The 22,215-nt window shown below is 58.2% G+C and overlaps 2 protein-coding genes across 4 annotated transcripts; one reads left to right on the plus strand and one right to left on the minus strand.

Moving 5' to 3' along the window:
• Positions 1-49: 49 nt before the first annotated feature.
• Positions 50-12,681, minus strand: TIE1 (tyrosine kinase with immunoglobulin like and EGF like domains 1). Of its 2 annotated transcripts, none has more exons than XM_065842030.2 (24): positions 12,338-12,681; positions 11,862-11,995; positions 11,120-11,407; positions 9,427-9,537; positions 9,163-9,318; positions 8,935-9,066; positions 8,494-8,634; positions 8,168-8,296; positions 7,646-7,791; positions 7,324-7,468; positions 6,912-7,070; positions 6,593-6,730; positions 6,218-6,508; positions 4,909-5,199; positions 4,198-4,391; positions 3,766-3,976; positions 3,521-3,631; positions 3,220-3,410; positions 2,941-3,054; positions 2,706-2,776; positions 2,412-2,452; positions 2,193-2,289; positions 1,834-1,933; positions 50-1,567 (listed from the first exon to the last, which is right to left on the minus strand). In XM_065842030.2, the coding sequence occupies exons 1-24, from the start codon at positions 12,673-12,675 to the stop codon at positions 1,496-1,498; spliced, it is 3,801 nt and encodes a 1,266-aa protein (XP_065698102.2). In that variant the 5' UTR covers positions 12,676-12,681; the 3' UTR covers positions 50-1,495. The 2 variants fall into 2 exon arrangements, with proteins under 2 accessions (XP_065698102.2, XP_065698101.2); XM_065842029.2 differs by having other exon boundaries at positions 4,078-4,391.
• Positions 12,682-15,813: 3,132 nt separating this feature from the next.
• On the plus strand, positions 15,814-20,720 carry C6H1orf210 (chromosome 6 C1orf210 homolog). 2 transcript variants are annotated; one of them, XM_065842512.2, is made up of 5 exons: positions 15,814-15,876; positions 16,023-16,123; positions 18,090-18,597; positions 19,271-19,417; positions 19,901-20,720. In XM_065842512.2, the coding sequence occupies exons 2-5, from the start codon at positions 16,037-16,039 to the stop codon at positions 20,263-20,265; spliced, it is 1,107 nt and encodes a 368-aa protein (XP_065698584.2). In that variant the 5' UTR covers positions 15,814-15,876; positions 16,023-16,036; the 3' UTR covers positions 20,266-20,720. The 2 variants fall into 2 exon arrangements, with proteins under 2 accessions (XP_065698584.2, XP_071666048.1); XM_071809947.1 differs by having other exon boundaries at positions 15,829-15,876; positions 16,020-16,123.
• The last annotated feature ends 1,495 nt before the right edge of the window (positions 20,721-22,215 follow it).

Genomic DNA, 22,215 nt, shown 5'->3' on the forward strand with positions numbered 1-22,215 from the left:
CTGCTTACTAATGGCTGCAGTTGACACCAAAGAGCACTGGAGGCAAGAATGGGAGGTCAAAATGGTATTGATAGCATTGAAATACCTTCTGAGGAAAAAAGACTTTTGCCCAGAAGGGCAAATGCAAATGCTCCTGCCTTCAGCTGGGATACTGGGCTCCAGAGGAGCTTCCCGTGAACCGCAGAAGACAGCTGGATGGGCGGCTGGATGGCACACCTAGGGCTTAGCAAGCTGGAGCCAATACAGATGGAGCCCACCCACTCTTGATACAGCACACAGCAGCAGTGCAGGATGAGAGACCACAGCCGGGGACAGGAGCTCCCATGGGAAGGTCGGCAGAGGCCAGGTGATCCCCGAGGGACCCGCACACGAGAGAGGATCACCCCAACAGCACGCGTTCACGGGCTGGTCGAACATGACGGTCCCTTGCAAGATGTGGGCAGTGACCTGTCACCTGGGTGTGGTGCTGGGCAGGTGAGGGCTGGCCTGGGTGGGATGGGTGTGGAGCTTTGCAGCCCTGCAGGGATCAGCTGGAGGAGCAGGGCTGTCCCCGTGGAGCACAGCCAGCCAAGGGGAAGCTGCAGGAACAGTTTTCAAGCATGCAAGAGGTGGCTGCACAGAGGAGGGACATAGTCTGTTCTCCACATCCCTTGGGGACAGGACAAAGTCCTGGGGGAAGAGATCCCAGTTGGATACTAAGAAAACTCATCCCCATGGCATGATAAGACCTGGGGCTTGTCTGGGGGTGCTGGAGCATCCCTGGGGGTCATCTGAGGACTCCAACGAGGACAGGAACCTGAGGAGTGCCCACCACGGCAGCAGATGATCGGGCCCCTGCATCCTTCTCCCCAGTGCTGTCAGGGGGGCAGAAGTGGGACCCCACCTCCCCTCCTCTGGACCCATCTGCCTGTTGCACTATGTTTATTGTCCATAAGGCAGAGCTGGCACTTCTGGAGGGTTTCCACAGAGCTAGAGGCTGTGCACAGCTAGTGCTGTCCCTTTGTGCCAATTGGAGTGGCCCTATCCCATGCTGGCAGCGATGCTCACAGCCCCACTGGCACCACTTCAAGCCCAGAGCATGCTGAGTGCTGCAGGGCAGGCAGCTGCCAGGTTGCTGTTTCCCTCTTGCCCCAAAGTTTGGGCATTTGTGTCCGTGGGCTCAGGCGGCAGCACCCTGGCTCCTGAGAGAGCCCCTCTCCTGCCCGCTGTGCTGCAAACACCCTGCTGCTGCTTGTCCTTGGGGGCCATCCCAGCGTGTTTGCCAGCAGCGTGGGGCCGTGTCGGTGGCTGGCAGTGTGCCAGCGTGGCCAGCACATGCTGGGTGAGCAGCCAGGGAGGGAATGTCACTGTCCTGCTGCAGGGAAGATGCTCTCGGGAAGAGGCAGCAGTGTTTGGCTGCTTGGCCACAGCAGCAGATGAGCAGCCACTCGTCCCCACAGCACTGTCCCAGCAGGCTGGGGCCAGTGTTGCTGCTCTGAGCGGTGCCAGCACAGCCTCATGCCTCCTCGGCGGTGGCATCGATCCCCGCGTAGGTGAAGTTCTCGAACAGGGCCATGTTCACGTAGGCCTGTGGGGAAACTCCAGTCAGGAGCCTCTAGTGATGGTGTCCCCATCTACCTCCTGTCCCCACTGGCACGCTTGCCTTTTCTATGCTCTGGGCGGAGGCGAATGGGGCTCCCCACACCCCAAAAATGATGCTGGGGTTACCCCCACCCATGGTGGGGTCAAACAGGTCCTTCTGCTGGATGTTCCTCTCCATTCCTAAGAGATGCTCCAGCATTTGGACAAGCCCCATGCAGGGCAGGCATCCCTCCTGCTGCCATCACCACTCACCTTCCTGGCCTCCAGCATGCGGATGAGCTGCATGGAGATCTGGGCGAAGGGCGGGCGCTCGTAGGGGCGGTCGCGCCAGCACTGCCGCATCAGCTCGTACCTGTGGGCAGAGAGCCGGTGGTGGCTCGGCGTGCACAGGGAGAGAGGGGGCAGAAAAGCTGTTTGTGGGAGACAGGGCAAAGCAGGCTGGAAACTAAAGACCAGGAAGAGTGTTTGGGCTGTGGGGCCCCAGTTCATCCCCCAGCCACAGTGCAGAGGGGAACCAGGCAGGAGGTACTGTAAGTGGTGGGAGCCCTGTGGGGCAGTGGGGTCAGGAGGATGTGGGTGTCACCACCAGCTGGGGCCCTCTGCCCACTTACACCTCGTCGTCACAGTTGCGTGGTTTCTCCATGCGGTAGCCCTGGGGCAGCTTCTCATACAGCTCGGCACACGTCATCCCGCAGTATGGTGTCCCCCCTGCAGCCAGAGACACAGAGCTGGCTGTGGCGGGGACCGTCCCTGGGTGCCCTCTCCAGAGCTGCAGGAGGAGCAGACCTGCAGGGACCCGAGTGGAAGTAGGGAACAAAGAAGAGCCTTACCCAAGCTGACGATCTCCCAGAGCAGGACGCCAAATGACCACCTGAAAGGGCATGAGCCGAGGCTGTGATAGAGCCCCCAGCTGTGCCCCACTGATGGCCATGGGGCAAAGCCCAGGGTGGAGCAGACAGCCAGGGCTCGGGCCGAGCCAGCAGCTCCCCAGGGAGATGCACCAACATCACCTCCTGCCTCTGCAACACCCAGAGCAAAAGCATTGCCACACCGACCACCCAGGAGGGCAATGGAGGTAGCTGTAGCCATGCCCCTGCCCCGATGTCCCTGCCTGCAGGACTTACACGTCACTCTTGGTGGTGTACACACTGTAGTTCAGGGACTCAATGGCCATCCAGCGAACTGGCAAGCGGCCCTGGGGAAACAGAGAGTGACCATAAGGGGTGGGGGGATGCCCTGTGGATGGAGGGCAGCCATGACCTAGCCGGACCTGGCATGGTGGGTCATTCCCGCTGACAACAGGGGTCTTGCCCACTGCATCAGTGCAAACCCCATGGAGGTGCTTCACTCCTGCCTCACCATTGTTTTCTTCACATAGACTTCCTCCCCTCTGGAGAGGCCGAAGTCAGCAATCTTGGAGGCCAAATTTTCTCCCACTAGGATATTCCTGGCTGCCAGGTCCCTGTGAATGAACTGAAAGTGCCAAACAATCAGCAGGAGCCACATACTCCCTACTGCTGGCCCTGGGGGTCTTGTGCCATGCTCAAGAGTCCCCAGGCCCTGGGGGTCTTGTGCCATGCTCAAGAGTCCCCAGGCCCTGGGGAACAGGGTGCTCCGGGTGGTTTGCTGGGGGTGTACCTGCTTCTCACTCAGGTACTGCATCCCCTTGGCCACGTCTGAAGCAAACTGGAGGAGCTGCTGGGAGGTGAGCGTGGAGGCAGTGCCGTGCTCCTTGGCAAAGGCTGGGTCTGTCTCCAGGACTCGGCTTTTGCGGAGGAAGTCGAGGAGGTTTCCGTAGGGAGCATACTCAATGGCGATGTACAGGTAGCCTGGGGAGCAGGAGAAGGTTTGGCTCGTTGGGCTCTCCCCAGCAATGAGCAATATACAGGTGGGCATGGGCCATGGGTCTGGGGAGAGGGAAGAGGGGGACAGTCCTCACCCTTGTTCTCACAGGCACCCAGCAAGTTGATGATGTTGGGGTGATGGCCCAGTTTGCACAATACCTCCAGCTCCCCAGCAAAGTCTCGATGGTCATTCTCTGAAGCAAACTCTAGAAGCAAATCAGTCCTACAAAAAGGGCCCTTCCTCTGCTCCTCCGCTGATGGCTCCTGCCCCTCCTCAGCCCTGATCATGGTCGCAGACATGACCCCCAGCCCACCCTCCCCACCACCCCGCTCCGCTCACCTTTCAGCATCTTGATGGCTGCATTCATTTTCAGGCCGTCCTTTTTGATCATGGCCCTGATGACCTGCCCGAAGTTGCCCTCCCCGATCATGTCCTCAAACTTGATGTCTTCCCACTCCAGGATGGGGTAGCTGAGGGGCTCGGGCTGTGGCTTGGGCCGGCGGGTCAGGGTCAGGGTCCCCGAGTTGAACTGCAGGATAGTCTCTTCCCCCTGGCAAACAGGAGTGGGTGAGGTTAGGGGCACCGGGCACCCCTCTGCCCGCCCAGCAGTCCCAGCAGGGCAGGCGCCATGGGCAAGGGTGGGCTCCGCACCCTCTCTGTGTGGAAGTGAGGTCTGGATGCGTCCGGACTGGAGGCTACGGAGCGTGGCCTGGATCGGGCTAGGACGTGGGGAGCTGGGGACACGGTCCTGGAGGGGCAGGCAGCACTCACCGAGCCAGATTGGTACGTAAAGGTGCGGCGCCGGTGGAAAAAATTCTTCTTGATAAGGAAAAGAGCCAGAAGGGCAAAGAGGATGGTGAGGCAGGTGACGGACACGGAGCCGACGATGGCCAAGAGTAGCTGCTGGTCTATTCCTGCCTGCTCGGTGCTCTGGCTGCCCAGGCTGGGCGGCACACTCAGCGCTCCTGATAAAAGGAGGGATGGAGAGTCATGGTCCATGGCTGAGCTCTGCCCAGGTTGCACAGATGGCCAAACACCAGGAAAACAGCCCTCTCCCAGCATCCCAGGTTCCATGAAGACACCACAGCTGCATCCCAAGCTCCCGGACCATGGTGGCACAGGGGTGAGGGTGTCACTGCCCAGGCCCTGCCACCAAACTCACCAGTTTCTGGACCCTCCAGCCAGCCCTGGGTCAAGCCACCAGCTCCTCCTGTGCCAGCTCTGCCCTGCTCCTTCAGCCCCTTGCGCACCATGTTACCCTCTGGCCACGGCAGAGCCACTCTGTGGCTGCCATGCTGCCACCATGCCACCCTGCCCCATCAGGACTAGGAGGAGCAGGATGTTTTGGGTTTGGGATGCTGCTTCAGAGCCACTCTCTGAAGTTACCATGAGCACCCTGGTCACTCTTTGCTGACCCAGATGCGAGCCTGACCTCCAGCAGCATCACGAACTTGTTGTCGCCTGCTGCGACACCCTACTCACCATCCCCCAGGGTCTTGGCTTTCACAGGCTGGCTCCACTCCCCTGGGACATGGGAGTTGGCCCGTACACGAAACTGGTAGCTGGTGCTGGCGTTGAGGCCCCCGACGATCTTGGTGGTCTCAGCACCGCTGTCGGTGTCGATCCACTGGGGCTCACTTGTGCCCCCCACCTGCTGCAGCTCCACGATGTACTTGGTGATGCCCCCGTTGGGGTACTCGGGGACCTGCCAGGAGAGCCTGACGGCGGTGTCAGACACAGACTCTGCCGAGAGCGACCGCGGGGAGGAGGGCCCTGGAACAAGGATAGGAGGGTGTCAGACCCAGAATGGGACTCTCAGTGCTGCAGGAGCTGAGCACTGGGTGAGGACTCGAGCTAGTGGATGACTGTGCCAGGTTTGAGGGACCTCCAGGGATCCCTGGCCCCCACTTGGGCAGAGACAGAACTGCTCTCCAGCAGTAGGGCAGGACTGCACCCATAAGCACTCCCTTGGGGGCTGTAAAGCTACATATCTCTGTTTTGACTAGCTCTTGGGATATTTTGTTCCACTCCCTCACACATGGCAGGTTTTGAGCATCTTATCATTCCTACTGCCTCTGCTGAGCCTTCTCTAGCCTGCCCACGTCCTTAACCCCAAATCACCAAATCACACAAAACTCTCAAATTTACTGAGCAGAGAAAACCTCGCATGCTTCAAGCCTGACACCCACCAGTCCTCCCAATATGTACAGGCTGGCACAGAGCTTCACTGAGAGCCTCATGCCCTGCTTCCCACTTGCCTTCCAGAAAGGCTGGTCAGACTGATGCTGCACCTCCCCATGGTCTCTCAGCCATGTGGGGCGCTGCATGTGTGTGTATGTGCCCCTAGAAGGGGCTGCAGATCTCCTCAAGCCCTAGTGACTATCCAGCAAAATTACCAGGCAGCAGGGTTAAAGTGAACCAAAGGAAAATCATTTTTCATGCAAAGGATAATTATTTGGAGGAAGTTGTTGCCACAGGGTATTGTAAAGGCTGCAAGTACAGACAGGTCCATCAAGGCTTGGACAAGGGCATGGAGGACAGATGTGTTTGTGAGCATCGCTTGTGATGACCTGAATGTCATGTTCAGCTTAGGATATTTCTCAGCTGCTTGGTGCTGGAGAGTGCTGGGTCTAGTGGGAAAAAGAGGACCTATTTCCCCCACGCAGCTGTTCATGCACTATCAGAGATGAGATACAGAAGCAGCCAGACCTGGAGATGCTCACCATTACATTTATAACTGCTTAATCATTGTAATTCCCTGTAATAATTCCCTGTGCACTGCTGGACCCACCTTTGCTGTTGATCATGACCTTGTAGAGGTCAGAGGGGGGACCCAGGCTGGCGCAGTGGTAGACCAGCACCTCCAGCCCATACTCTTTGTTGAACTCCAGGTCCCCGATGCGGGCAGAGAGCACGGAGATGGACGTGATGTTTTTCTCACAGACCAGCCGCTTTGCAGAGTCAAAGAGGTGGACAATGAACCCATGTGCTGGCTCATGGTTACTTGGCAATTTCCAGTTGACATGAAGTGTGTTTTTCTCCTCTATTGACCAGCCTTCGATCACAGGCTTGACTGTGGGCTCTGTGAACAGGGCAGCAAAATCTCACGTGCAAGGTTAGGGGTAGGGTCAGTGTTAGGGTCAGGGTGAGGGAGAGGGAGGCTCACCAAGGCACTCAGTCACCATGATGGCCTCAGGCCCCTTGCTGCCCTCTCCACCATGCCCTGGCCGGCTCAGCTGTACCTTGACGACATAGGCCGTCACTGGACGGAGGTTCATGAGGGTGATGTTCTCGCTGTTGTCAACTGTTGGCCAAAAGGACATGTCAAAGCCATGCCTGTGACCCACACTTTGCCCTGCCTCTGGTGTCCTCCCTGGCATCACTGGATGGGTCCCAGGATGGAGACCTCTTCCCACCCCAGATCCCCACTACTTGTGACAGCCATCCTGTCCTGCCTGGGCCCCTCTCCCCTGCCAAACACATACCCACAATGGATGACCATGCTGAGGTGTCGTCCTTGGGCTTGTAGAACAGCTTGATGGACACGATGGGTCCATCACCAGAGAAGCAGTCCACAGGCGACACCACGAGCTGGCGGCTCTGCTTGGCCAGCAGCCGTGGGGGGGTCAGTGGCGCTGGTGGTTCTGGGGATGAAGAAGAGTGTGACACTGGTGGGACTGGGAACAGTGAGGACCAGAATGTGAGGACATCCATGACCTTTTGGCTTCTTCTAGCTTTGTCAGGGGAGGCTTTTATCACCACCTAAACCTGTCTGCTGGCACTGTGGCACATGATGGCTGCCACTCAGTCCAGTGCAGGGGATCTGGCATTTCCACACCATCTGTCAGCCTCCCCCAGCAGCCCCAGCTCATTCCACTTGTGCCACTGCCTTCTCACCTCGGATGTTGACCTTGACTTTCCGGCTGTCCTGGCCCCCAGTTGTGGAGACCCGGCACTCCCAGAGCCCCGTGTCTGCCTTCGTCAGGTGCCGCACTTGAAACTCGCAGGTGATCTTCCCCAGCTCAATGATGGCTTTGATGCGCTGTGGGCACACGGGGTGCACTCAGGCCCCTGGCTCAGCCCCCCAGCTACCCACGCCGGCCTGAAGCTGCGGAGCAGACTGGTGGGGAAATGGGTGCTTCTGGGGGCAATGCAGGTTGGGGCTGGTGCGAGGGGATAGCGGAGGAGCAAGGAGCGGGCACCAGGCAAGCAGCAATACCTTGAGCATGGTGCCATCAGCCTTGCGCATCTCCACACTGTCGCTGGCAGGCAGTGGGTTGCCAGTGGTCACGCAGCTGACAATGGGCTCCGAGCCCAGGTTGAACTCCAGCTCTGAGGCCAGTTGAATGATCTGGGGGAACCGGTCTGGCACAGAGAAATTGGTGTTAGGGCTGCTCACGCTTCTCCCCAGGCGCAAGAGGGGCTGACACCTTTCTCCAGCCACAGCTGAACCCTCATGCTGGGGGGAGGGGCACTGGTGCTGGCTGCTGTGGTCCAGCTCCTGTCCCTGCCCCACGTTCTGGGCTCAGCAGTGCTCTCAGCACAACTAATCCCAGGGGGCCAGGCTAGATGCTCCCCTGGTTTCCATAGGGTTGGGGGCTATTTCTGCAGGCAAAGTGAGCTGCTGAGCCAGCTGGTGAGACTGGTAGCTGAAGGCCCCCCCAGTCACTGGTGAGGAAGAAGCTGGAACCCACGTGAGAGTGAGGGACAGAAACCCGCTGTGGGCCCACACCAGCCTTACCTGACTTCTCACAGTGCTGTCCGTGCCAGCCCGCTGGGCAGATGCAGCCGCTGAAGCGGTTACAGCTTCCTCCATTTTGGCAGGCACACCCCAGGGCACAGTCAGGTCCGTAGTATCCTGGGGGACAGGCTGTGGGAAGAGGAGAACTCTTTGCTACACCTGGCTATGGCATGGGGCTGGCACGGTGTAGAACCATGCAGGCAGAGACTGCAGGTAGGCACAGCACTGCCCAGCCCAGGCCAAATCTCAGCCCAGGAGAGGTTTGCACTGGCCCCAGAGGAAACCCAGGTTGGATGGGCAACACAATGGATACCACATCCCCATACCTTGGCTGCAGCGGGAGCCGCTCCAGCCCGAGGCGCAGGAGCAGCCATAGGGGTCCGGCAGGCAGAAGCTCAGCCCCCTGCAGCCCTGGGCTCTCTGGCACGTCTCCTGGCAGTTGCGGCCAAACTGACCTTCCCGGCAGGCTGGAAAAACAAGTGTGGTCTGCCCTCACCTGCTGTTTGACCATGCACTGTTTGTGCATGGCTCAGCACTGGCTCGGGCTCCCCGAGCCCCATGTTGCCATGCTGAGCAGGTACAGAAGCTGTGTCCTGCTGAGAAGGTGAATGGTCCAGCCCTGCTCCAGAAACAGGGGGCACCATGAGCAGGGAGATGCTGGGGATACATGCGGCACTTCTGGTCACAGTGCCAGGGTCTGGGGGTGCAGAATGGACCCCACATGTGCCCTGGGCGTAGCTCCTGCTGCTGGGCAGTGCAGTACCTACCTCGCTCACAGCGGGTGCCCATGAACCCAGGAGGGCAGATGCATTCACCAACATGGTCATGGCAGACACCGCCGTTCAGACAGTCGGGACAGTCCTTCTTACAGGATGGTCCCCATTTCTTCGCGGGGCAGGCTGCAGAGAGAGTGGAGGGGACACAGGGTTGGACTCGGCTGTGGTCAGGTTATGGCTGCCTGTCCCTGCATCCTGGGGAGCTGTGTCCCTGCTCACCTCGCACGATCAGGCGGTAGAAGGCACTCCAGAGAGGGCTGTCCCCCATGAACGTGGCACTGTAGACCCCATTTTCACTCACGCTGACGTTGGGGAGTGTCAGGGTGACGAGGTCACCCCTCACCTCACCCCGGTCTGTGGTCTGGTAGTAGGTGCCTGCAAGGGGGCAGAGGGTGACTCAGGGTCCCCCTGTGCCCCCAGGGCCAGCACCAGGCACTGGCTGGGAGCAGCCTCAGCCCCACGCCTGCTCTCAGGACCACTTGCCATTTCTTTTCCACATAACGTCCGTCTCCTTCCTCTTGAGGACCCTGGCAGAGAAGGTGGCCATCTCGGCGACATTCACAGACTGTGTGACCTTCACTGGGAAGAGGTGGGCTGCGGAGGAGGATGAAGAGGAGCAGGCTGAGCAGCAGTCACCCCCCCTCAGGGCACTCACACCCATGGGCAGCACAGGCACCCCCAAACTAGCAACTCCAAAACGCGGCCCTGGTGCAGCCCAGCACCCACCACGCATGTTTATGCTGGGATGTTATGATGTGTCTCCCCATTGCCCGATATGGGAACTGGGACCCCTCGAGCCTCCACAGGGATGGGCCCTTTCTGTCCCCTTCAGCCCCCACAGGCAGACACCAAAGAGTGGGATGGGGCACCCTGTCCCCCAGTCGGCCTGCCAGTCTCAACCCAGTGTGGGATGCCAGTGACAGAATCCCAGGGAGGTGACAGCAGGGACAAATCTGCACAGTGTACTCTGCTCACTGCCAGCCCGGGGAGTGCAGAGCAGCCACAGTCATCAGCAGCATGAGCAGGTGAGTGGTGGTGAGTGGAAGCAGGAGTCTGGAGGGACCAGGAGCCCTGTCATGGCTGTTTTCCTGATGTCACAGGTGTTGGGTCGTGCAGCAGCAATGAACTCTCCCAGTATTACTATGAGTCAGCCAGAGCCCAGCTTTGAGCACAAACGGGGCCGTAAATACTTTAAGGTCTGGGAAACCAAGCCCTGGGTGTGTCAGGACAGACACAAAAGAGGGCACAAGCAGGTGCTGGCTCTCAGAGCCTGCCTGCACGCCAAGGCCAGCTTTAACACACTTGAAGCAGCCGTGCTGGCTCAGATCTAAGACACCTCCAGCACTGTGTCCTGCCCTGGAGAGGTGGGGGGCCGGGAGGAAGCGGCACACGCCACGGATGCCCAGGGAAGGGCACCGCAGGTCATGCATCCTGATCATTCCCCAGAATTGCCCCCCTGACTTCAGTGGTTTGCAGCCCGGTAGCTTCCTGAGTCAGTTCTTATCCCTCCGGTTGAGATCCTTCTGCCATGGACTTAGCAGTCCCTTGTAAAGGCCACACAGATGTGGTCCTTGTCCTGTCTCACGCCATTTGTTCGCCAGAGTGACAGCCCAATAGGTCCCTTGGGGATCACACACACAGCACATTGCATTTATCTGCTGCTCCACCTCCTGCCTGCAGTGCCTGCAGCCCCCACAGAGCTCACCCCTCCCTGTGCAGCTTGGGGGCAGCCAAGCACCCAGGAAGGCTGCCAGAGACGTGTCTCAGTGCTACCTCCTGCCCCATTGCCCTCCCCAGGAGCCCATGGCAGGGACACGAGGCTGGCACAGCTCCCAGGGGCTGCCCCCCGCCCTGGTTAATGTTTTCCAGACCCCACCACCTCCTTCAAGGGCGCCTGACTTCCTCTTGGACCTTGCCCTGCTGCCAGGCACCGTTCCTAGCCCAGCGGCTGCCCATGCTGCCACCCGTCCCCACACACCTCCGCAGGGCTCAGCTGTGCTCCTCCAGCTGAACAAACCTCCCCTCTCCACCCCATTGGTGCCAGTGGACCCCAAACCTAGCCCGTGGGTCATTGCCATCCCTCCACCACGTGGGCTAATGCCAGGATTGCAAAGCACAAGGCAGGCAGCTCCCACACTGGTGGGCAAGGGGCTGCCCACTCCCCCCAGCTGCTCACCGTTGTGGCTGTTGTGCACATAGACCACCTGTGCCTGCTCGGATGGGGTGCGCCCCATGCAGTAGAGGATCCCCACCAGGTCAGCCATGGAGAATCCCCTGGCCTGGACGTGGTTGCTGCTGTTGCGATAGTTCTGGAAGCTCGTCTTGGGGTGTGTCATCACAATCTTGTTCTCCCGTTCAATCTGCAGGTAGCTCACATCGTGCTCCCCCATGACACAGGAGAGGTAGAAGTCGGAGTGGGACAGGCTCTCCACATTGGCGATCAGGGTGATGTCCAGTATGGCCCCTGGGGTGGGGGAGCATGAGGGCATGTCATGCTAGACAGCCATCTGCCTCAGGGCCAGACCCCATCCCTCTTTCCAGGACACTTTTGCCACCCCCAGCCCAAGAGGCACAACCAGGGCACAGCCAAGCTGGGTGCAGACTCATCTGGATGACATGGTGGGCATTTCCACTCTCCTTTTGGAGATCCGCATGAACTCAGTGCCCTCCAACATGAGCCAAGCTTGCAGTAGGATGGGGGTCCCGGGTCCCCTCTCTTCCCATGAGCTGCCCACACGCCAGCCCCGAGCTGGGGAGAGGCAGGCAGGGGAGGGCGCTGCTGGCCTCTGAGGTCTCCAAATGGCGGATGACAAAGGGATGCTCTGATGGCGCCACTGAGTTCCCACAGCCACATCGTCCCACCAAGCCTCTCTGGGGCAGGGGCTGCTCCCTGGGGCAGAGGGAAAGGGGTGACTTACCTGCCAGCCATGGGAGAAGAAGCAGAAGATAAACCCGGAGTCCCATGTCCTTGGAGCGTGTCCTGAATCTGGCACAGGTCAGGAAATCCACAGCATGTCTCAGCCACGGGAGTTGAAGCCAGAGCTGTGGCTGCCTAGGGGGTCCACAGGAGCTCAGGACCCCTGCTCCCTGCCCGCAACCCCCATCTTGCCTCTTGCCCTGCTGCTCGGCATCTGGGGCAGCTGGGACCACCTCCTCTGGTGCATAGCCTGGGCACGGTGGGGAAGATGTCCCCGTCCCCTCTTGCTCTGCGGCTACCCGCCTGCTCAGGAGCGGGGCTTGGTGGCGAAGAGGCCACTGATGTGCCCTGCCTGGTGGCAGCTCTCCTGGGGAGCAGGCACCCACCCCTCCAGGGCTAAGGCAGCATGCTCAGCGCTCCCCGAGCCATGCTGAGCCCCGCGCCCGGCCAGGAGCCCTGACACCCCTCCTCGCCCACCATGCAGAGGGTCTCATGCCCCAGCCCGCCCGGGCGGCAGCATCCCCGTCCCCTCGGCGCAGCCCCTCGGCCGATGGCTGTGGGAAGGGCTCTCTGGAGCAGGGAAAGGAAAGGGGCCAAGGGGCCGTGGCTGGCGGCGGCGGCGGAGCCAAATCCTGTTTCCCATGCAGCGTTTCCTGCTCTCCACCCATTGTTTGGAGACGGCCCTGACTCCAGGAGACGGCAGGAGCTGCCCCGCTCAGGCTGTCCCCCGGCGACTGGCGTGTGGCCATACTGAGGCCATACACACCTCGTGACACCTCGGCCTCCTGCCGCCACGAGCCAGGGCACCCAGGCATGGCCCCACCTGGGCTCCATGTTGCACCGGGGCCTGTCATGTGGCTGCTGGCCAGGTTGAAAGAGGCTGAGGAGGAGCACAGGCAGGGCGACAAAGAGCTCAACAGCCTGCATGGGAGGGCAGCCACTGCCAGGGCAGAAAAACCTCCATGTTGCAGTAAACATGTCTGGGAGAAGAGGAAAGCAGCAGAAAGCCCAGTTTTCCCTGAGTGCTTTCCCATGCATGGTGCCAGCATGGTAACGGACATGGCATGGCATGGCTCTGCTGCCCCCCCAGCCACAGGAGTCCCAACCCCAGCCCTCCTGTGTGCCACCGTGGTCTCTGGTTGGCTCTGGGCTCTTCACCTGGCAAATAAAAGGCATTCACTAGGAAATCACTGCAAGCTTCACCCACCAAACCTCACACCACTTCACAAACCAAGTTGTTCCCACGCGAAAGTCAGGGCTGCCAGGGAGCGAGCCTCATGTTTTGGTGAGTCCCGAGCCCATGCTGTATCCGGCCAAAAATCTAAAGCACACATGGAAAGGAAGGGGAAATCCATTCATCACTTCCGTCTATTTACAGTGCTCTCCGGGGCCACACGGTGCCCGCAGCATGCTGAGGGAGGGATGGCAGCGGGCAGGGGTCCCCCAGCACAGCCACCCGGCCATCCCTGATGGGAGGGATGGAGAGGGTCTGAGAAAGTTGGGACACTGCATGCAACTGCCCACATTTGACTGAAAAACTAAGCCTGGTGTTTTGCCATGGGCTGTGTGTAGGCAAGGGACTCTGTTTTTGGGAGACCCTGAGGGCACTTGAGGCACAACCACCATGTAAATGCCATGTGCCTGGCCAGCCCACAGCGGGACACGCAGGGGCTGGGCAGTTGAGGCTGGTCCCTGCTGCTGTCCGTTCTCTCCCAGAATCTCCCATGTCCCTGTTTGCCCGGCCAACCCCAAGCTCATTTGCAGGAGTGTTGGGTCAGGGGCTCATCCACACCTCTGTACAGCTGCAGGAAGCAGGACAGGTACATGAATAGATAAATAAATGGCTTCTTCCCCAAGTTCACTGGCTGTAGAGGTCAGTCTCACTCAGAACTGTAATTGCCATCGTGCCAGCGTGTGCTTACATATGCTGCATGTGGGGCAGTAACGAGAGAGCACACATGTGCTGTGCTCCCCCAGCAGCATGTGCACAGCCGTGAGTGATGATGCACTCTGTGAAATGTCCTCTGATGTGAGGAATCACTTTGAGGACAGGATTATTTACACAGACCAAACAGGCTTTATGGGAAGGCTTTGCAACTGCGGGCCATGCGGTGTGCACCTCCAGAGAGCACAGCATGGCTGCTCTTACTGCCTGAGGGCAACTGGCACATTGCTTTGCTCTTTTTGGAAATGGGAACCATTTGGCATCAGATCTCCACACCAGGTGATGCCCAGAAGATCTCAGGCATCCAGCAAGGGGGCTAACCTAAGCTGATTTGTCCCCTTGCATTTTTTCTAGGAACATCTGGATAAGAGGTTTCTACCTGTGCAGATCCCTTGGTTGGGAGGTGGGGTGGAAAACCTCTCTGTCAGATTTTGTGGGGAGACCCAACCAGGACCCTAAAGCTCCAGTTTAACCTTATGTAGCTCCAGAGGAGGAACCAGGGAGCTGGGTGCAGCTGAGCCCAGCCAAAGCAGCTCACCACCCTTGCTCTCCTGTAACACAAAAAGCTCCAGCTGCCCAACCCACAGCACACTGAAAGCACCTGAATTTCTGCTGAATCCACAGACCTCAAATTTTTTGCTGAATCATGATGGGCTAAAAAAAAAAAAAGAGAGTAATAAAAATACCCCTTTTTGTTATCATTTGCATATTTTAATGCACAGCACCAGATGCCAGAAACCATAACACACCGATACATTTCCTGATAGGAAACGCAAACACCCTGCGAATCCACCGGTGGCCTGGGTTGCCTCAGCAACGTTTTCTAGCCCTGTTTGTCTGGTTGTTTGTTTTGGTTTGTGTGCATGGTGGGTCCCAGGGACCTGCAACGCTGAGTTAAGGGCTGCTGCCGTGAGGCAGAAGAGCAGTTCAGGAGCAGGGTGGCCAAGCACCCCCAGCCTGCCCGGTCGCATGTCAGGACAGCTGGGGACCAGGCAGCTGCTTGGCTACGCTTGTGTTCGGCGCAAGCTCACAGGATCAAGGATGTGCTGCTGGGAAGCCATGTCCCTGAGGAAAGGGTGGGACGCGTGGCCGTGGAGGAGCCTCCTGACAGCTGGGGGAAGCTGGGCCGCCCTGTGCTGGCCACCGCCAGAATGGAAACTGCAGAGCCACAGTGCTCTTGTTGGCAGGCGGCTTCCTGCTGGTGAGTGGCAATGGAGAGTGATGAGTGGTGCAGAGCTGGGGGCTCCATCCTGCTGCAGAGCCCAAGCTGGGAGTGGGTGCTGGCAGCACCTCCCCTGCCCAGGCTGTGCCTCTGCCAGCCCTTGGCTTCTCAGCCGCTCCAGCACCCATGGGCATGGGAGCACATCCTGCCCAACCATGTGCCAGCAAACATCTGCAAGATGCTGCTTTGACACGATTTCCCTGATTTTCTGTGACTCCACAGCAGGGCTGGCAGGGAGCACTGCTGATGAGAGGTGGGTCTGTGTGAGGGTGCCGGAGGCAGGGGGCACCCCCATCCTCTGGGACCTTCAGAGGATGGCTCAAGGAAATCACAAATTTTACTAGCAACTCCCTGATGCTGGAAAGCCAACACTACCGAGCCACTGTGGGGCCCAGGGACCTGCCAGTTTGTTGTATGTTTTAAACACCTTTCCGCCTGAGTCCCAGTGAGACTCTGATTTTCCTGTAGGAAACTTTCCTGCTGCCTCAGCACCAGCTTCTTCAGCTGAGGTTTGCTGCATGCCCCTGCACTAGGTGCATGGAGCGGGGGCACAGCGGCTGGGGGCTGCTCTCCTCAAGCATGGCCATCTCAGGGTGGATGCCACAGAGGTGCCCCCCTCCTCCTCTGCCCCCCCAGCACCTCTCAGTGCTCTGCTCCCACCGAGACACCCTCACAGCACCCCATGGTCTGCCAGGCGGATGCTGGCAGTCCCCAGTTGCCCGCCATGGGAGGCAGCGCGTGAGAGATGTTGGGTGCGGTGGTTAATGTGTAACTGGTGCCACCACCTTTCACCCGCGCACAGCCCGCGGGAGAGCGCCGGGCCGTGGCGGCCCCCACGCTGGCTCGCAGGTGCTGGTGGTCTGCAGGGCCGTGTGGCTGGGGCGCGGGGGCTTGGCGGGGGCCCCAGGCTGTGTGGCTGTGGCCACACCTTGCTCGGCACGGCTGGCTCTGCCGGCTTCCCCACTTGCTCTGAGACTTGTTTTTCTGCCCAGCAGTTTCCTGGAGCCAAATGGCTCCTGCCTGCCTGCTCGGGGTCTGCAGCCTCCTCTGCGCTTGGTCGGTGGTGACAGGACACCCCTGCAGCCTTGACCACCAGGTAGGGGGGCCAAGGGGACTCTGGTGTGGGCAGCAGCCGGGGGTGGGCAGGGGCACCCCACTGCCGGTCCTGCCAGCAGGGCTGGGGTGCTGGCACCGTGCGCCTGCGGGGCGGCAGGCCCTGGCAGGCTGATCCCACTCTGCATGGCTTGAGACACAACGAGCAATGATAACCCATGGGAGCAAGTGGAGTGTTCTGGGAGATGTGCTGTGCCACTGGCCACCAGCCACAGGGATGGGTCACCCACACCTGGAGTCTGGCTGTCCTCCTCCCAGCCCTGCAGGTCCCCTGTCCCTGCCCAGCAGCACCCCTGCTCCCAGCCTCAGGCTGAACACGTCACATTGTCCAGCCTGTTCAACAAAGCACAGCAGGGCTGGCAAAGCATTGCCTGAGCAATGGCGTTTCTGACTCTGGGGGTCTCTTGGCTGCTTCCATAACACAGCTGCTGATAAGGAGCGCATGGCGAGCAGCAGCACGGCACATCCCCGAGGGGCTCCCACCACCTTACTCCCTTCACTGCATGGTGATGCAGTGACCAAAGCCAGGGTCAGCGCAACTGTGGGGTCAGGATCCCTGAGCGTCTGGTGAGGAGCGGGAAATATAACTAACCCATCCCTCCGGGACAAATGCCGCAGCCAGCGGCTCGGCTGTGCCGGGCAGGAGCCAGGAGGAGGCAGAAAAAGCTGCTGTCGCAGGCGGATGGTACAGGGCAGACCTGCCCATGGAGCTCTCAGATACTCTCTCAAAAGATTTTTGCTGTTTTCCCCTGACTCCTCATGCCCAGCCCTATGTGAGCTTGAGACAGGACCTGTGCAGCTGCCCCATTGCTTATCCTCATTATAACCCAGTCCTTGGCAGCCCAGGTTTATAAGTGTACATCTGTTCCTCCAGTGAGCAGGGACAGCAGAACCTGATAGGAGATTTAGGTGAACAGCAGGAGGATCACGCGAGAGGCAAGGAAGCGGAGAGGCTGGCTAGCTGGAAAGCGGCCAGACCTACAAAGCCAGGGCTACAGACCACAGCAAACTTCAAGCTTATCTGCCTGTGGGGCCCAAAAATGGCATCAAGCAGGAGCTCATGCCTGCCCAACCAAACTTAAATTGCTGACCTGCTCTCTGACAACTTCAGTTTGGGCAGCTGGCCCAAAGCACAGGCAGGTGTAACACATGCTGCGGACTGCTCCCCCAAACCAGCTTGAATTTGCCCACCCTGCTCTTTTGGGGGGAAAAATCAATGCATGTGGGTTGATCGATCAATCCAGCATGTACTGCTGGCGTTTTGGGACAGCATGTATTCACTGGTCTGGTTTGTCTACTAGTGTAGCCACAGCCAGCCTGCACTAAGCTGCTGCCATGCACCATATATCTTCTGAAACGCAGGAGGGCTGGAGGCAGGGCTGGGGTATCCTGCACCAGTCCCAGGGAGCAGCTCTTGACACAGGTGCCTGGTGCATGTGCCCAGCGCTTTGCAGCCTGGCTGGCTGCCCCTGCCCGCTTATCTGCCTGTCACTGCCTGCGTGCCCCTGCCTGCCCTCACAGTGGGCTGGGGTCTCACCCGCATCCCTGTGCCCTTGTGCCACACAAGAGCTCCTGGGGGCTGGAGATGGGGATCCGGGCGAGGAAGAGGAAGGCCCTCTGCAAGCTGATGCTGTGTGACAACTGCCCTATAAGGGAGGATAGGAGGGTGACAACTTGGTCCCTTCACACCCACACCATCTGTTTGTGTTTCCCCCAGCTCCCCTTCAGCTGGCTGCTCTCACTCCTGGTTTGTCCTGCTCATCTTTCTACATTTATCTTTGCCCCACACAAAATTGGCAGCTTGTGTTTTTCACACCTGTTTGTATCTTTGCTTTTTTAAAATCTACAAGGGTAATTAACTAAGACATTTGAACCTCTGGGGAGTCTCAGTCTAGAGATCCTCCCCAGCGTAGAAAGCCTATGTCAGACAGCAGCTTTTTTTTTCCCAGGGATGGGCCAATTGCAGTGGGAAGAGCCTCCTGCACGCTCCAAGTTCCCTTCCAAGCAACGTCACCGATTTGGACCTCTCCTTCAACAACTTGGTCATGCCCCGTCATGGGACTCTCTTGATGCATTTCCCTTCCCTGCACTCCCTCAACCTCTCTAGCAATGCCCTGCTGGCACTGAGCCCAGCAGTCTTCTCCAACCTCAGGGCACTGCGCTTGCTGGACCTGAGCAGCTGCAGCATCACCTACCTTCACACGGACGCTTTCAAGGGCTTGGGAAACTTGCACACATTGCTCCTAAGAAATAACAGTCTGCAAGAGGTTGAGGTCCCTCTCTTCCTGCCGCTGAAGGCTCTTTTCCACCTGGATCTGCAGCACAACGCGCTGGAGTCTCTGGACGCCCTGAGCCTGCAGCTGATGGAGGCAGTCCTGCAGGTCCGGCTGGAAGGGAACCCCTGGGTCTGCGACTGCAGCGCACACCCTCTGCAGCAGTGGCTGTGGCGCAGGCAAGGTGAGCGGGCAGGGGTGAGGGGTAAAAGAGGTGTCGGGCAGGAGGACCTCTGGGTGCAGCAGTCCTGCTCAATCCTTTTGCCCTGACCCCTGGGCTGGCTCTGAGATGGCTCCCCAGAGACCTCTCCCACACTGTTGAGGGACACAGAACTGAAATGTGTCAGTTCCTTACTTGCAGTTACACACGATATCAAAGATTTCTAGGAACAACAGACAGGATAATTTAGCCACTTTCTGGGAAAAGGGGTACACATATTTTTCAACCCCTAAATCAACCTGTATGTATCTATGTGGAGTGGCCATGTTGTCAAGAGCCACTGAACACTTGGCAGCTCCCCCTGTGGAGCTGGATCCGGCTCCAGCCCTCTCAGTTCAGTTCCCAGGCAAGAGCAGACCTGCAGCAGTGGGGTTTCTTTCAGTATTCATGAATTCAGCATTATCCTTTTACAAGGAGCCTGCTAACCACAGTCACAAACTTGCATGCTTCTTTGGTCAGGAATTTTTACTTTGGTTGTGCCTTACAATGTGCTGAGGGCCATCGAGGCTGGAGGGCAGAGCCAGGAACACCTCGTGATGCATCCCATCAACCCAGGAGCAAGCATGGATCATATTTTCTAAACTAGGAAGGGGACAGGTGAAGACCTCCATCCCACCTTAGCCTGTGTGTCTCCCAGCTGTACAGGTGACCTGCGCATCACCCCCGGGGCTGCGGGGCTCGGAGGTCGCAGCTCTGGATTTCCAGGACCTGGGCTGCCAGATGAAGCAGCGGTTTCCTCGGGGAGTGAGCACAGTGCAGCAGGTCACAGTGACCCACAGCAATGGTAAGTTGTGCACCCATGGAGGTGTCTGAAAGGTGTAGCTCCCTCCTGCCCTCCATCACCTCAGAGGGGACCGCAGGTGGAGACCCCCTGCTCTCACCTGCAGCCCCAGGGGCTCAGGCTGCCCAGCCAATGGCTGGTACAGTGGCTTGGTGGGGAGGGTGGCCTCCAGTGGTGGCTTGATGGGGAGGGTGGCCACCACCTGGAGGTGTCTGCTGGCTTTGCAACAGAAAAGTTAGCAGAGGCCACAGAGCTACACAGAAGGCAGAATTAACGGTGATGGGCAGCCGTATCAAACAGCCGACTGGCAGCTTTCCCCACAGTGTTCACATGCCCTTGGTTGCTAGCTCTTGATGAAGAGCATTTATATTGCTCCTAAGGAAAGCAATCCAGTGCTGGCTCCACGCCGCAGGCATGCACAGGGCTGGCTGCTGAGGGGTTCCAGCCTGACCTGCTGTGCCCTCATGTGGCTTTCCTGCACCATAGCCACCACACCACCTGCCAGGAAGGGAGGAAGGAGCTGGCCATACCTGGTGGGCTTCCTGGTGGCAGCAATCGCCATCTCCATCCTGATTGCACTGGCTGCCAAGTGCAAGCTCTTCCACAAGAACTTGGCCAGCTACCGCCACCGGCCGCTGCCTGAAACCAGCTCGATTGGAGGCAGCCCCATGGAGGATGGCAGCACCTGGGACAGGGGCTTCTCAGGCCAGGGGGCCAGCGAGAGCCACCCCATGCCCGGTGCTGCTGACCTGCAAGCTGAGGATGACGACGGCTTCATTGAGGACAACTACATCCAGCCAAGCGAGCATCTTCCAGAGGAGGAGGAGCGGGAGTCACACCTCTCCATCTGAGCCTGCAGCCCAGACACCACCGCTGTGGCCTCTCACTGTTCATCCACCTCCATCCCCTTCCTGCCCTTTCCCACCTGCCCTTGGCTTTTGGCCCCACGTGGCTGGGGACAGGCAGAAAGGAGCAATGAGGAGGAGGAGGAGGGATGGTCTCAGAATGGTGATGGATGCTGAAGGCAGCCAGACCCATGGTGCCACAGCGTGATGCCAGAGGGGCTGGACTAGCATGGTGATGCTGGACCCACTGCTGCTCTCCCTGCACTGCTTGGATGCTGATGATGAAGGAGATGGTGCCTATCGCACCTGGGCATCCTGGTGGGATGGGAAGAAGAGCCTGTCCTGGTGCTCTATGGGCTCTTGGGCACCGGCCCCGCTGCCCCATGGTGCTGACCCCAGCCCTGCTCTGTCCCTCAATGCAGTGTCACTCCATGGTGTGATTAAAGCATGATTTAACCCTGCTCTGGCTGCAATGGTTTGTTGGGGCTCTCCCATCAGCCATACTGGGACAAGACCCCCAGGACCACAGCTGGAGTGTGGCTTTTTTTACACATCCTTTCAAAGACCATAAATACATTTGTTGTTAACTGTGGTGGTGAGAGAACAGGTCTGTGGCACAACAAGTACTCCTGTGCAAACAAATCTGTTACCTGATCAGGTGCAGGCAGCCCTGGTGCATCATCACAGCCCGTGAAGGTCTCTCCAGTATTCCTTCCCGCTGTGTTTGTTCACAGTTTTCTCTCCTCCTTCTCCAGCAAGACGTGCTAGAAAGGCACTTACCTTTCCCGTGTCAGTTCTGCAGCACCAGGCAAACACGTGCGCTGGGGCGAGACAGCCCTGTCCCCTGGCGCCCATTACAAAGCCATGTATTTCTAACCGTGGAGTTATACAAACGTTATAATTTTTGCATTCCTGTCATCTTTGTGGTATGATAAACAGCACATGAGACACAGGTAACTCCATGTTTTTTCTGCTGTAGCCGGTCATGCCCTTGTGGCTCGTGCTGGATTTAAAAGCAGGGAGCAGGAGCAGCATTTACCCTCAGTAAGTGATTCACAAGGCTGGTACCATCCAGCTGGGAATATTTCCCAGGGCACAGCCCAGTCGTTACCATCCCTGATAGCCTGGGAATCTCTCCATCATGCTCCGGAGCATGAAGGATCATCACAGGGATGGCATTTCCTGCAGCCCTGCCACACTGCTAGTTCCCTCATCTCCTTCAAACCTACATTTCACTGTAAGCTGCCTTTGTATTTCTCTGCTTATTAAGATATTTATAGAACACAATGTATACAAAAGTAAATAATACACGTCACAGAATGTAAACCAAAGTGTCTCAGGCACTGGATGTGTGATACAGCCACTTGACTTACAGCACCTTCCAGAGAGGGAACAAAGTGCTGTTTGAAGCCTGGAGGAGGAGGAAAGCCTGCTAGCTTGTTTTAGCAGCCAGACAGTGTTTGCTCTTAAATAGCATATTTCTATACTGTGATTTACTTTTGCAGTCGCTGCCTCATGTTTTGCCTTCTGGGCTGATCCTAACAGCTGCCTGTGAAAATACAATACATGTAATTTTTTGAAATTTCTAACATCTTTCAGATAACATGAGAGACTTAAATCTGAGGGCTAAAAAATTGCATTTCAGTTATCTTTTGGAAAGTATTCTCTGACCTTTTCAAGATGTATTTCAATCCCACGAACTCATGTTAGGTACAATATTTTACTTTTGGTCTCAGTGATGTCTTAAAGGAGATGAAAAATATGATGGCTTCCCAGGCTTATTTATCCAGGATCTCTCTTACTCTCATCTCTCAGTACCTAATGGTGGGTTGCTTGTCTGCTTTGACCCTGCTGGGAGGCCCATCCATTTATTCTTTAATGCAGCCCCTCTGCCCCTGCTTGGGGGAACTCCAGCGCAAGCGGGCAGGACCCCAGCAGTTCTCGTGGGGGGAAATG

This window comes from Patagioenas fasciata, chromosome 6 (genome assembly GCF_037038585.1).
Source record: "Patagioenas fasciata isolate bPatFas1 chromosome 6, bPatFas1.hap1, whole genome shotgun sequence".
NCBI lineage: Eukaryota > Metazoa > Chordata > Aves > Columbiformes > Columbidae > Patagioenas > Patagioenas fasciata.